The sequence below is a fragment of the Ostrinia furnacalis genome, unplaced genomic scaffold (assembly GCF_004193835.3).
Source record: "Ostrinia furnacalis isolate ACB-3 unplaced genomic scaffold, ASM419383v2 OfSCF0076, whole genome shotgun sequence".
Taxonomy (NCBI): domain Eukaryota; kingdom Metazoa; phylum Arthropoda; class Insecta; order Lepidoptera; family Crambidae; genus Ostrinia; species Ostrinia furnacalis.
This window is the reverse complement of record NW_021130315.1, coordinates 587,742-604,129: the sequence shown is the minus strand read 5'-3', so window position 1 is coordinate 604,129 and position 16,388 is coordinate 587,742. Positions and strand designations below refer to the sequence as shown.

Below are 16,388 nucleotides of genomic sequence, written 5' to 3'. Positions count from 1 at the left end.
TTTATTTACCTCATTCTCAGCACTGTAGGTGTCCTGGTGGTCTTCCAATAACCACTCCCCCGCGTGATCTGAGCTGTTGTCTGTACCCGTCTCGATAATCTCCAGGTAGTCGTAGCTGCAGCTGTAACAAAACACAATTTTATAAAAATATTACTATCTATAAAACAAAAACCATTAAAATACACGTAATAAATTAATGATAACCTGCCTAAAATTCATAGTCGTACAAAGATGCAATTCATTTTTTTCAAAAACAAAACACTATCGACAGTCTTTCTTTTTTCGTAGACTTGAAAAATGCAGTACGTAGGTTCGAATATTTTTAAAAGAGGTTGGTTGGAACTCGCACCATTTTTAATGAGTCTTTGTGGCCAGTTAGATTCAGGAATGTTACTACTGAGAAAAAAGAAAACTACCTAATTGAATAAGTACACACCTAGGTACTTGCGAGAGTTTTCTTCCAAATAAATTTTTTTTCTCATTTAATATTTTGCAATGAAAAACGTATTTAAATTTTTCAGTTATCGTCATGGTACGGTGTCATGGTCACCCAATAATGTGTAGGTACTGTTAATTATTCAAGGCAAATTAACAAAAATATGGGTTTAACTAAGGGTTTAATGGACGATACATGATTCCCTCCCGCAAACCACATAAATTACGCCCAACTGCTATTTGCCTCCGAAAATGAATATTGTTTGAATAAAAATAATGGAGTGAACAATTAATTGCCACAAACATTTTATTTGTTTGTTTTAAATAAATACAATACAATGTAACACACCTAATTGTCAAACTTGTTGCTTGAATACAAAGGACTTAGTAATGTCCAAATGTGATATTTTGTGATGCCTTTAGGTGTCCCTTAAACTTAAGACCTCTTGTTTGTAGACTTTTCTGATGCTTCAGTTACTTTGCCGAACGTTTTCGCGATTCTTCATTATAATATTTAAGTAAGTAGATATTATTACCGAAAACAATTTAACAGAAATCAGCTGTCGATATTTTTTGTGAACAATCATGAAATGTAAGTAAACTTGTTTGATTTTTCGCTTCTTTACACCTTTAGGTAAAAATAGCTGGAACCCTACTTTATAACAACTGCCGAAGCATTTTAGACTATATTTGCGACTAATTTAGAAAAGCTGCGTTAAACGGTGAAGTTATATTGGCCCATTTGAAAAACTTGCGCCAGAACAACAAACTTGGATTGGCTTGTTATAGGTTATAGGGCATAACCTCCCGGGAGGCCTCATGATGATGTATGACCCTGGGGGGTAGCATTGAATGAGGTTTATGTATTGAACTGTAAATACGAGATGATGTGGATAATCTGACAGAATACAGTGAAAAAATAATGTTGAGGGAATTTGGACAGGAAAATACAATAGTGTTTTTTACGTTACCTACCTACAAAAGATGTAACTATACACTACGTTAATTTCTGTTAGCAAAATTAGGGCATTATGAAATTAAAGTCTTGTGAGTGCCGTTTGGAGAACTAAAATTTTTGATTGATTGAAATTAAATTAAATTGATCCGTAACTTTAAATAATTCATATAGCTTAGCATTAAGCCGCTATCGATAAAAGCCAAGTCAAAATTTCAGGGCAGCTATGTTAACCGATGTTGAGACCTTTTTAATACTCACTANTTTTATCCACAACGAAGGTACAGGCAGTCGAAAATGGCCTGAATTGCTTCGAGAAAAGGATGGTACGGCCGTGCCGCTTTTTTGCTCGACTTGGTGGGGGCACTGCCGTGCCCCCAGATATAACAAAATGGCGATATTGAGTAAATACACCATGTTATTAAAAAACGTGCATTTTATAACCTCACAAAAGATCGTAACTGATATCATTGTCAGGAAGCCAGTATTTACAGTTAAAAAGGGTCCGAAATTCCATACTTAAAATTTTCTTTAAACGTCGCTCCTGTAAAATTGATAAAAATCAGTTACGTCTTTCCGTGATTCGATCCACGAATTTAAACAAACATATTTAATTGGTTAAAAATACATCAGTAGGTATTAATGAACAATTTTATGACAATTGTAGTACGTCCTAGAGCTCTATAGAGCTAACGGAAAATTTACATACAAAATAAAACTACTTACTTATAATGTAAAAAAAGTTTTCCAACTACGAGTAGTCATTTGTAACTATTGTTATTTGCCTTAATCGATGTTTAAGTGCTTCAAGCAGCTAATCTACGCACTTAAACCATAAATGTATGGCGGTAGTAAACCATACAATATGGAGAGCTGTTTTATCCCCAATAAAATACCCCCATTAAAAGGTAACGGTCATCCCGGGATGGGCTTTGTTGCCATAAGATATTTATTTATTTATCGGATAATGTACTGTCCTAATCTCGCCATGAAAGGCTTATCATATTGCCAAAGTATGTTGACCCTATTCAAATGTAAGCCATGATTAATATGATTATTCATTTATTACCATAAAATTTATCTAAACTTGTTTCGAATGAGTAAACTCGTAGTTACATAACTACATTGGACTATATTAGGTGCTCATTGGGGTACACCTTTTTTTTTCTTTTTATCCCCAACGAGCAAGCTCTTAGCCTGTATCTCACCTATGTTCAGCAGTGGACGTCCTGTGGCTGAAATGATGATGATGATGATGATGAGGTGCTTTCCAACCTCCTTACTAATAAAAGTTGCACGCGTATTGCACACTAGTTTTCGTGTAGGCACGACGTTAAACACTAGTTTACGTAAGTGACGTTTAAAAGTAAAAGTACGCTCAAAACGATGTATATAACCTATAGGTATGCTATTATTTTCTAGAAATTAGAGTTAGATTTTGGTTTTGTTGAGCTTCACCACGTTTAAAAGTAAAGTAAAAGTAATTTAAACGTAGTAATCAACATCATCCGTGTAAAACTTTGATTAGTAAGGGGGTAAACTTTTGTATAGTTAGTTGTTTACCTCATTCTCAGCACTGTAAGTGTCCTGGTGGTCTTCCAATAACCATTCCCCCGCGTGATCCGAGCTGTTGTCTGTACCCGTCTCGATGATCTCCAGGTAGTCGTAGCTGCAGCTGTAACAAAACACAAGTTTGAGAAATAGGTACATCACTATTAAAACAAAAACATTTAAATACGTGTACAAAATGAAAACCTGCCTAAAATTCACAGTCGTACAAAGATGCAATTCATTTTTTTCAAAAACATAACACTGTCGACAGTCTTTCTTTTTTCGTAGGCCTGAAAAATGTTGTGAGTAGGTTCGAATATTTTTAAAAGAGGTTGGTTGGAACTCGCTACATTTTTAACGAGTCTATATTGTGGCCAGTTAGATTCAGGAATGTTACTACTAAGAAAAAAGAAAACTAATTGAATATGTTCGTTCACACCTACTTGCGAGAGTTTTCTTTCAGTAATATTTTTTTTCTCATTTAATATTTTGGAATAGAAAGCGTATCGTTTATTTCATTTTTTTGGTTATCGTCATGGTACGGTGTCATGGTCACCCAATAATGTGTAGGTACTGTAAATTATTCAAGGCAAATTCACAAAAATATGGGTTTACTAAGGGTTTAATGGACGATATATGATTCCCTCTCGCAAACCACATAAATTACGCCCAACTGCTATTTGTCTCCGAAAATGAATATTGTTTGAATAAAAATAATGGAGTGAACAATTAATTGCCACCAACATTTTATTTGTTTGTTTCAAATATACAATGTAACACACCTGTTTGTCAAACTTGTTGCTGAGGCTGAGTTGCACCACTTAACTTTAACCGTAACTGTAACGATAACCGGTGTATTTTGTATGGAGTTTGACAGATTTTTGACGGTTGTCAAAGTTAAAGTAAGATGGTGCAACCCAGCTTTAGTAATGTCCAAAATGTGTTTTGTTGACCTTCTGTTTGTAGACTTTTCGATGCTTTACTTAGTTACCTTACCGAACATTTTCGCGATTCTTCATTATAACAAGTAAGTAGATATTATTACCGAGAACATTTAACATAAATCTTGCTCCTGAAAATCGTATGAGATGAGATTTTTTTTAAACGATTTTTGTGAAATATCATGTAAGTTCGGATAAAGTTGTTTGATTTTTCGCTTCTTTATCAGTTCTGTCAAATAAAAAAAACACCTACCTGGATCTGCTGCTGCTCCTGGAAGAGCATTTAAGACTATATTTGCGACTAATTTAGAAATAAACGGTAAAGTTATATTGGCCCATTTGAAAAACTTGCGCCAGAACAACAAACTTGGATTGGCTTGTTATAGGTTTATAGGGCATAACCTCCCGGGGGGCCTCATGATGATGTATGACCCTGGGGGGTAGCATTGAATGAGGTTTATGTATTGAACTGTAAATACGAGATGATGTGGATAATCTGACAGATTACAGTGAAAAAATAATGTTGAGGGAAATTGGAGAAGAAAATACAATATTTAGTGTTTTTTACATTACCTACCTACAAAATATGTAACTATACACTACGTTAATTTCTGTTAGTAAAATTAGGGCATTATGAAATTAGAGTCTTGTGAGTCCCGTTTGATAGACTAAAAATTGATTGATTGAAATTAAATTGAATCGGTCCGTACCTTTAAATAATACCTATAGCTTAACATTAAGCCGCTATCGATAAAAGCCAAGTCAAAATTCCATGGCAGCTATTTTAACCGATGTAATATTCACTCTATATCTCACTCTAACCTAGAAATCTAAATCCTACATCCTTGCCAACTTAAATACCCACTATAATAGAAACCCCAAGCCTAGAAATCGAAATGCTATAAACTATAAAGTGTTTGCTAACATAATACATAACAATTTCCCAAACACCAACCACAATGGTCGACCGAATTGAAATACAGCACATCGGCAGGCTGGGCAGCAATTTGCAGGAGCGGTACGCATCAATATTGCAGATTGGGCTGCCAGTGCCAGGCGCACGAGTTCCCTTACACTCCGTGGAGGATTTTATACACCCTCTACCTTATTGTAAGGGGTAGGGCAGATCGTGGTTTGATCTTTATCTTTATTTGGAAAATAAATATTCAATCTTTTTATTATTTTTAATCGTAATAGTAACTTTGTAAAAATACCGCATTAATATTGCAGATTGGGCTGCCAGACACACGTGTTCACGCCCTACACTCTGTTTATACACCCTCTACATTTCTTGTCAGCGGTAGGGTAGGATAGTTTGATTTTGGTGCGACGATGAAATTCTCAGACATCGTTATACATATTTTTTACCGCACCACTTAGCAACATCGTAGATATTTAATTTGAGAAATTAATAAAACTTTATTAATGAGCAAGTACCAATAAATAAATAACCCGCTTATAAATGTTTTACGAGAAAAATTATGTGTTCTTCTTAATTACAATCAATGTGTTTATATTTTTCATTTTGTTCAGAGCAGCGCAATATAACATTCGTTTTTATAGAGAGCGCTTAAAAGAAAACTGGGTTTAACGTGTGCCTCAAACCAGGCAATAAAAATAAAGATCAAAGTTAAAGTTGACATTTAAGAGATGATTCCAGTCACCTCGTAAAATCTTTAGAACCCACGCGATAAAATAAAAGGGAAAATCGTACCTATTGGATTTGTAACGTTCAGACGAATGTGGCGAAGTTTCATGCAAAAAGAATAATATTATGCTAAATACGAGTGTTTATAGCTCGTAGAATTTATACCCGTTTGAGTAGCGATCATGGATCGAAAGACACAGTTTCAAATATCATATTGACGTACTTGTAGCTAGACCTCCCACTCGGTGCACCGACGATCTAGTAAAGATATCATAAGTGCCACCAGTGGTCAAAATTGAATAAGATATTTTTGATTTTGATCGTGGGAAGAGCTGTGGGTAGCGTAGAGCCGGTCGTTGTGGAAATCTTCGGGGAGGTCTTTGTCCAGCAGTGGACGTCTTTTAGGGCTATATTTCAGCGGGACACCATGGCGGCGCAACCAGTCGCCGCTACCAACAAAATGTATACAGCTTTGCGCAACCAAACGGACACCAGTAGGCCTAAGATGCGCGCCGTGATAACTTTTATCGACGTCAAAATGTATGGGGAAAATCGATAAAATGGCGTGATAACCGCTTATCGCGGCGCGCATCTTAGGCCTACAGGTGAGTAACTCTCTATAGAGCTGTATACATTTTGTTGGTAGCGGCGACTGGTTGCGCCGCCATGGTGTCCCGGTGAAATTATTTAAACAAGGTAATGTGCACTCCGCCTAATGTCTGAGGTAGCGGTGATCTCCGTCTTGTATTTGGATCGGTATCGAGGTCGTTTTATCATATTCAAATTGCGTATCCCTGCATTAACATCTATTTATTAGCTGGACTCGAGTATTTTCCGATTCCTCGCTGAAGGGGGTCTGAGAGATTAACCGGGACTTGACGTAAACTTATGAACATCTTGATACACGATCAGGGACTCACAGAATCTGGTAAGTATTGTATTTTTATAGGTCTCGTTAGTGGTGGACATTTGGACCAAACTTTATACATTGTTGGTCATTGTCTTTTATTGTTTATGTCAAAAGCTCATACAGAAATTGGTTTCCTGTGTCATTGCACCTACATTTATAGTCATGTTCTATTAATAAGACAGTAAATAGGCTATCATCGTAACAGTTTTTAGCGTTACTTGATCGCTCCAACTTGGACAAGGGTTGTGCAAAATATCCTTGTAAATCACCTTATGGAAAGATGACCCTTATTGTTAGGAACAAACTAGGGATAACAGTGAAATGTCTATATCGCCCGCCTGTCGTGTAGACCCGCCTCGGATCGTCTGGATTGGATTAGGGGTTACCTGTATCAGGGTATAACCCCGGCAGACTACAAGCCCGTTCGCTGATTTACAAACCCGCGCCAATCTTTGCATGCCAATGGTTTGAATTGATGTATTGTGAAATGAAGTTGTGACATTTATTTATTTATTTATTTAAAACTTATATGCACATAGAACGGTGTACATAACATTGTTGTATTATGTTGCATATTGTGCGAATAAATAATTCAACTTGGATTCGAAGACTCATTGGGCTTTCCCAACTTGTTTTGGTGTTATACTTTCAAACAAAGAAGTAAAATTATCATCGTAAATAGACGCTGCAACGACACTGCAAATTACTGATGTAATTTATGTTTACTGTGATGTGAACATGTATGTGTTATAAGTATGAAAACCATGTTTCGATTTTTGGGACGATGAGGGTCGTTGCTCTTATTTCTCAATATAAATTTTATGATATCTAATATCGGAATCGGTTCGAGAATAAACCGTTGACCTACTAATCCGACTATTAAAATTCAAAGGTAGAGAAATCTAAATCATACTTGTAACTATTCCGAAATGTTTAAGCTGGAATTCATAATTCAAACATAGCTCAGCATTAATTGTGATAAATATAAATCCTAATAATCCATTATAACAATATCACGTTTCCGTGGAATTAATATAACATTTAATATCTCGGGCGGAATTTTTGTAGGGCTAGGTAGGAAAGGTCAAAGTTTATTTCGCTTAAAAATATTTCTTCCATCGGTCACACAAATTACATTTTATTTTTATCTACATCAGGGAAGCTCTTGTCCTGCGTCTCACAATATGGAAAGTGATGAGATGATCAAGCCGAAGATGGAAATGTGTTTCACCTGGAATTATCAACCATAGAGGAACTGGCTATCTTCTTCTTCTTTTCGTGTCGACAACAAACCTACACACTGTCAGCCCAAAACTCCGCCACAAGAGTGGCGTTATCAGTAGCACTCATCAAATCCTCCTGAGTGCAGTTGCTTGGGCACTCAGGGCATGACATCAGGTGCTTCATCGACTGGGGAACAAAACCGCACCTGCACTCCATATTATATTATCCAACTGGCTATTATTACTCTAATTACTGTTAATGCGACTGACTTAAGTAATTAACTAAATCAGGGAGCCGGTTGTGGCAGATGCGCGAGGTGCACACGTGGTGTTAAGCCACTGGTAAGCCCTGTGTGCACCTGATATCGCGCTAGTAGTGGATCTATGAGGTTTTAGTGGGTAGGCCCTGCCCCTCTGGCAGGGAGAGTCCCACATAACCCCTGGCTGCCACAAAGGCCCGGGGTATTTTTAATATCTTATTTTTTATGAGTTTTCATTAAATAGAAGCAATGCCCTATCTATTTATCATTCTTTGGAATACTGAAAAGTAACCGCGAGCGACATACCTTACCAATTCGCCTTTTCTCTTCCACGCCTACCGATTCCACTAAATAACACTCAATAGTCAGATATTTCACCGCCGTGATCCGCGTCCCGCATAGGGTTGCCAGGTGTCCGGTTTTAGCCGGACATGTTCGGCTTTTTACGGACATGTCCGGACAAATATTTTCTCGTCCGGCATGTCCGTCTTTTGTTAGGCTTTTTATATGGCTGCCGCGCCAGTTGAAAGTCGAGCCAACAAGTAAAGCCATCGGCTTTTGGAACATAGGTATTTGGTAAGTTTGGAACATACTTTTTTAAAGCTATAATTGCTTTTAAAAAAGGTTTATGTCCGGCTTTTAGGGCAAAATGGGCGGCTAAACTAAGCACCTAATCTATAATCAGTGTGTGTTACCAGTGATAACATACGGCTCCGAAACGTGGCCTCTCACTATAGGCCTCATAAAGAAGCTCAAAGCTGTACAGCGTGCTATGGAAAGGGCTATGCTCGGTGTTTCAATACGAGATCAAATCAGAAATGAGGAGTTCCGTAAACTAATTAAAGTCACTGACATACCCGAAGGATTAGCAAGCTGAAGTGGCCATGGGCAGGGCACATAGTACGCAGAACTGGTGGCCGATGGAGCAGCAAGGTTCTGGAGTGGAGGCCACGTACCGGAAAACGCAGCGAGGTCCACCCATAAGGTGGACCGACGACCTGATAAAGGTAGCAGAAAGGCGCTGGATGCAGGCCGCTACCAACCGTGCGATGTAGAAGTCATTGGGGGAGGCCTATGTTCAGCAGTGGACGTCCTGTGGCTGAAATTATGATGATGATGAAACTAAGCACCGAGTCCCACTTTTGTGTTTTTGGACGTGGCAACCCTAGAGCACTAAAGCCGCCTTAACCTAAGCCAGGCAAGCGAACCGCAAAGCTCGCCGAGATGGCTCGACATGGCTGACTTCGTCTCACGCGCCTTTAGATATATTTCATAGGGCGTTACTTTTATTTTGGTAAACATTCTTGTTGTTTCCTTTTTTTACTACTGTACTGTAGGTTTTTTAATATTTATCTCTACCCAAATCTGTCACCGATCTCTCGGCCTTTTGGCCATCAAAGTGCATCAAAGTATAGAAGATCTGTATAAAGGCGATTTAAGTTATTTTCTTTTCGAACTATGTGTATTTTTTCTGTTGGGTGTTTTGTGTTTATGATCAGATTGAGACCTTTCATTCATTTCAGCCGAAAGACGTCCACTGCTGGACAAAGGCCTCCCCCCAAGGATTCCCACAAAGGCCGGTCTTGCGCCTTTATAAGTCGTAATAAATTAAAATCGATTGAAAATTTTGCAATTTTTTGCTGTCCATTTTCAATTAGCTGTCGAAATTCTTGATTAAACATTACAGTAATTTTACACAAACGTCAAGAAGACAAGACTCTTCAAACCAACTGCGCCAGAAAGAAAATTATGTTTTCCATAAAAGAAGGCAGTCAATAGTCATTCCTTACAACGCTGCCCTCAAAACATCTGTAATTCATCGTCTTCAAAGCGATGACGCACCACTTCCATCTGCCGGGCATTCTTCGTAATAGCCATTAGAGGCGAAAGCCAGATGGCTAGGAACTCTCCAGTCACCGTTACTGGCTTTTACCTAGATACTGTAACTGAAATTAGTAAGTAATGCCTTTTAAATAAGGGCTGATTTTTCAATCGTCGAAAAACTTTTAACCGAAGAATAAGTTTAGCACATTGCAGTTTCAGTATGGGAAATATGTCAAAATGACAAGGTTATTCTTCAGTTATAAGATATCTGAGGATTGAAAAATCAGCCCTTAAAAAAACATCCAGTATTCAAATACTTAGATTTTAGTATTATTTATTTACCGGTCATTATGGATCCTTGGGATATGCCTTTGTCCAGTAGTGGATGTCTTTTGGCAGAAATGTTGGAGATTGCACCAAGTGGGGTGGACTTTGTTCAAGGACGTAGGATTCACAAGTAAAAAATAAAAAACTCATTAAAACTCATTTATTTCTGTAAATAGGTTGTACTAGGTTGTAATTAACCAATAAAATTCTTTGTTTGCCTAGTTTTATTTATCTCCAATGTCCATTACCAATGCCATTTCAATAAAAATCTGTTCAGCTATGTAACCATGAAATACTTTTTTAGGTATTTTTAGTTTTTGTAAAAGGTATAAAAAGTTATGGGTCAACCGAAACTACTGTACCTATATTTTCTCCCGTGGTTAAACTACGACTTTAATGCTCTTTTGCGGCGATAGCTCGTAAAACCTGTTGGTAACTTAGTTGCACGTTGGAGTTGCATCCTTATTCACGTGGAATTAATAAAATTAATTTTGAGATTTTATTTTTAACTCACACCTAAGAAACTTATTGTATAATGAATGTACAAGTTACTTTTGGTCTGATTAGGACTTCTGTTCTTCTTGCATTATCATGTTCGCTCGTTTCAGTCAAATGACGTCCACTGCTGGACAAAGGCCTCCCCCAAGGATTTCCATACCGACCGGTCCTGCGCTGCCTACATCCAGGTTCTTCCCGCGACCTTCACCAGATCGTCGAGCTTGGTAGCCTGAACTATAAATAAATTTTAACACCATTGCGATAAATTATATCTTATGAACTAGCGGCCGCCCGCGACATCGTACGCGTGGATCCCGTTTTANCTGTATAACTCACTCTAACCTAGAAATGTAAATTCTACATCCTTTCCAACTTAACAATTTCCCAAACACCAACCACAATGGCCGACCGAATTCAAATACAGCACATCGGCAGGCTGGGCAGCAATTTGCAGGAGCGGTACGCATCAATATTGCAGATTGGGCTGCCAGTGCCAGGCACACGTGTTCCCTTACACTCCGTGGAGGATTTTATACACCCTCTGCCTTTCTTGTAAGGCCTAGGACAGATAGTTCGATCTTAAAATAAAAAACCTTCATTTCTCACATTTTTTATTGTGAAAATAAAAATATACTCTCTCTTTTTATTACTTTTTATCGTACCTATAGTTGTTGCAATTCATGAAGGCGAGTGAGCTTTACATGTGTGGTGGCTCGCTACTGTTATATTACACTATTCGTTATGTGCATGTACACGTAGTACACACACCAAGGAAAGCTCACTCGCCTTCGTGAGTTGCAAGAACATAAATAGTAACTTTGTAGTAATACTAAATTTCTTGTCAGCAGTAGGGTAGGATAGTTTGATTTCCATTTTAGTGCGACGATAAATTCTCAGACATCATCATAGTTTTCATCGCAGTACTTAAGTAGCAACTTCGTAGCTCTCTAATTTGAGAAATTAATAAACTTTATCAATGAGCAAGTATCAATAAATAAATAACCCGCTTATAAATGTTTTGCGAGAAAAGTTAATTACAATCCATGTTTATGTTTTTCATTTGGATCAGTGCGGCGCAATATAACATTCGTTTTTATAGAGAGCGCTGAAAAGAAAACTGGGTTTAACGTGTGCCTCAAACCAGGCAATAAAAATAAAGATCAAAGTTAAAGCTGACATTTAAGAGATGATTCCAGTCACCTCGTAAAATCTTTAGAACCCACGCGATAAAATAAAAGGGAAAATCGTACCTATTGGATTTGTAACGTTCAGACGAATGTGGTGAAGTTTCATGCAAAAAATAATAATATGCTAAATACGAGTGTTTATAGCTCGTAGAATTTATACCCGTTTGAGTAGAGATCACAGATTGGAAGACGTAGTTTTAAATATACTTGTAGCTAGGCCTCCCACTCGGTGCACCGACGATCTACTGAAGATATCATAAGTGCCACCAGTGGTCAAAATTGAATAAAATATTTTTCATTTTGACTTTGATCGTGGGAAACGCTGCGGGCAGCGTAGGGCCGGTCGTTCTTGAATTCTTCGGGGAGGTTTTTGTCCAGCAGTGGACGTCTTTTAGGGCTATATTTCAGCGGGACACCATGGCGGCGCAACCAGTCGCCGCTACCAACAAAATGTATACAGCTTTGCGCAACCAAACGGACACCAGTAGGCCTAAGATGCGCGCCGTGATAACTTTTATCGACGTCAAAATGTATGGGGAAAATCGATAAAATGGCGTGATAACCGCTTATCGCGGCGCGCATCTTAGGCCTACAGGTGAGTAACTCTCTATNGTCGTTAATAGGCGCACTTACGTTAACTGTGCCTACGACTTTGTACGCATGAAAATAGTTTGAATAATAGTTCCCGGTTGAGTTAATTTTTACAACATTTGTCTTACTGCTCCGCCCCTATTGGTTGTAGGGTGATGTTATTTATCCTTAAACCATCCTTGATAAATGGGCTATCCATAACAAAAATAATTTTTCAAATCGGACCAGTAGTTCCTGAGATTAGAGCGTAAACTACTACAATTTTTAAAACAGTCATAACTTTTTACTGACAGCTCATTTTTTTTTCGTCCCATATTGAAAGTTAATCTCTATTTAATGGACTATAAGCCAATATAGGTCTCATTGGTGGTGGACATTTGGACCACTTTTGGTCATTGTCCTTTCATGAAAATCGGTTACGTGGTTTAGGCGTGAAAGCAAGACAGACTGAGTTACTTTCGCATTTATAATATTAGTATAGATTAGTATAGAAGTATAGATGTCAAAGGCTCATACAGAAATTGGTTTCCTGTCTCGTAGCACCTACATTTATAGTCATGTTCTACAGTAAATCAGTAAAAAGGTTTAAGCATGATACCCATCTATCATCGTAACAGCTTTTAGCATTACACCGTTGATCGCTCCAACTTGGACAAAGGGTTGTGCAAAATATCCTTGTAAATCACCTTATGGAAAGATGACCCTTATTGTTAGGAACAAACTTGGGATAATAAAATGTCTACATCGCCCGCTTGTCGTGTAGACCCGCCTCGGATCGTCTGGATTGGATTGGGGCTACCTGCCCTGCTGATTTACAAACCCGCGCCAATCTTTGCATGCCAATGGTTTGTATTGATGTGATGCCAAATGAAGTTGCAATGTGACATTGTTGCATTAAGTTGGGTGAATGAATAATTCTACTTGGATTCCAAGACTCATTGTGAAAGATACTTTCAAACAAAGAAGTACAATTCATCATAAACAGACGCTGCAGCGACACATCAGTAATTTATGTTCACTGTGAAGTGAACATTACGCGTTGTAATATGAAAACCGTGTTTCGATTTTTGGGACGCTGAGGGTCGTTGCCTTTATTTCTCAATATAAATTTTACGATATCTAATATCGGAATCGGCTCGAGAATAAACCGTTGACCTACTAATCCGACTATTAAAATTCAAAGGTAGAGAAATCTAAATCATATTTGTAACTATTCCGAAATGTTTAAGCTCGAATTCATAATACAAACATAGCTTTGCTTTATTAATTGTGATAAATTTAAATCTTAATAATCCATTGTAACAATATCACGTTTCCGTGGAATTAATATAATATTTAATTTCTCAGCGGAATTTATGTAGGGCTAGGTAGGAAAGGTCAACGTTTATTTCGCTTAAAAATATTTCTTCCATCGGTTATACAAATTACATTTTATTTTTATCCATATCAGGGAAGCTCTTGTCCCGCAGGACATCATCATGGAAATCCTCAAGCCTCATCATCAAGCCGAAGATGGAAATGAGTTTCACGTGTAATTCTCAACCATAGAGGAACTATCTTTCCTCTAATTGCTAATAATGCGACTGAGTTACGCCCGTATTCACAAACAATACTTGCTTAAGTGAAGCAGTAAATTGAACGCACAGCGTTAAATAGAGCTCTGTGATTGGTTCATGTCACCCTGTGCGTCCACGCGCACTGTGAGACCTCATAGTAATGTTTGTGAATACGGATGTTAGGGAATTAACTAAGTCAGGGAGCCGGTTACGGCAGATGCGCGAGGTGCATACCTACGTAGTGTTAAGCCACTGGTAAGCCCTGTGTCCTGGTAAGTACAGTCGCGCATACTGCAATACTTCGGACATGTCTCGAGCCGGGATGACAACTCCATAGAACGACTGGTCGTCCAGGGAAAAGTCGAAGGAACCTGATCGCGTGGCAGGTCACTAATGCGCTGGACCGACCAAGTGAAAGCAGCAGTGGGAGACGGCTTATGTGACTGCACCAGACAGTCTGCCAATAGAGAGAGATGGAGGGAGATCGTGCGGAGAGTTGTATCCGCCTCTACAACCGATGTGAACAACGCCTCAACGTGACCACGCCCGCTCTGCCAAGAGCGTAACGAATAAGAAGAAGAAGCCCTGTGTGCATCTGATATCGCGCTAGTATAGGATCCCAGGAGGTTGTAGTGGGTAGGCCCTGCCCCTCTGGCGGGGAGAGTCCCACATAACCCCTGGCTGCGACAATGGCTCTGGGTATTTTTATGAGTTTTCATTAGAAGCAATGCCCTATATATTTATCTTTCTTTGGAATACTGAAAAGAAACTACAGCGACATATCTTACCAATTAAGCTTTTCTCTTCCACGCCTACCGATTCCACTAAATAACACTCAATAGTCGGATATTTCACCGCCACGATCCGCGTCCCGCATAGGGTTGCCAGGTGTCCGGTTTTAGCCGGACGTTTGGCTTTTTACGGACATGTCCGGCCAAATATTTTTTCGTCCGGCCTGTCTACCAGTTGAAAGTAGAGCGAACAAGTAAAGCCATCGGCTTTTGAAACATATTATTAGGGCTTTTGTAAAGTTATGACTGCTGTTAAAAAAGGTATGTCCGGATTTTAGGGCAAAATGGGCGGCTAAACTAAGCACCGAGTCCTGCTTTTGGACGTGGCAACCCTAGTCCCGCACCAAAGCCGCCTTAACCTAAGCCAGGCAAAGCGAACCGCAAAGCTTGCCGAGATGGCTCGGCATGGCTGACTTCTTTTCACGCACCTTTAGATATATTTCATAGGGCGTTACTTTTCGCGTTATTTTGGTAAACATTCTTGTTGTTTCCTTTTTGTACAACTGTACTGTAGGTATTTTAATATTTATCTCTATCCAAATCTGTCATCGATCTCTCGGCCTTTTGGCTAGGATCAAAGTGCATCTAAATGTCGAAGAATATCTGTGTACAGAGAATTGCGATTTAAGTTATTTTAATTTCGAACTATGTGTATTTATTATGTTGGGTGTTTTGTGTTTATGATCAGATTGAAACCTTTCGTTTATTTCAGCCGAAAGACGTCCACTGCTGGACAAAGGTCTCCCCCCAAGGATTCCCACAAAGGTCGGTCCTGCGCCTTTATAAGTCGTAAATTAAAATCGATTGAAAATTTTGCACTTTTCTGCTGTCCATTTTCACGCTAAATTCTTGATCAAACATTACAGTAATTTTACACAAAAGTCAAGAAGTCCAGACTTTTGAAACCAACTGCGCCAGAGAGAAAATTATGTTTTCCATAAAAGAAGGAAGTCAATAATCATTCCTTACAACGCTGCCCTCAAAACATCTGTAATTCATCGTCTCAAAGCGATGACGCAGCACTTCCATCCGCCGGGCATTCTTCGTAATAGCCATTAGAGGCGAAAGCCAGATGGCTAGGAACTCTCCAGTCACCGTTACTGGCTTTTACCTAGATACTGTAACTGAAATTAGTATAGCAATGTCTTTTAAAATCTTTTAATAATATCGAGTATTTTCTTCAGTATTTATCCGGTTGTTGTGGAAATCCTTGGTAACTTAGTACGCAATAAAGATTTGAATTTGAATTTGAATTTGAAAGCCGCTATCCTGGGCCTCCTTTAGGATAAAATTATGAAGATACCATGAGCTGGCGTGGACTTTGTCTAGGTACGCAGGATTTGCTAGCAGTTGAACTAGAATAAACCAATTCTTTGAGTCACCTTTTACCTCTCATCGTCTTTACTTTAGCCAGTTAAATCAGAATATGTTCGGTTTGTGTATTCGTGAAATACTTTTAGTGTCATCATCATCATCATCTCAGCCATAGGACGTCCACTGCTGAACATAGGCCTCCCCCAATGCTTTCCATGTTGCCCGGTTGGTAGCGGCCTGCGTCCAGCGCTTTCCTGCTACCTGCTACTTTTAGTGTATTTATTGTTTTTGTAAAAGACATAAAAAGTTATGGGTCAACCGAAACTACTGTATATTTTCCCCCGTGGTTAAACTACGACGTTAATGCTCTTTTGCGG

At 38.7% G+C, this 16,388-nt stretch overlaps 1 protein-coding gene across 1 annotated transcript in view; it reads right to left on the bottom strand.

Annotated features, from left to right (window-relative positions):
* LOC114350744 (uncharacterized) overlaps positions 1–16,388 on the bottom strand; it is a 110,840-nt gene that overhangs the window by 57,189 nt on the left and 37,263 nt on the right. The window contains 1 exon segment of the mRNA XM_028301660.1: positions 2,954–3,065. Coding sequence (XP_028157461.1) covers positions 2,954–3,065 — 112 coding nt within the window.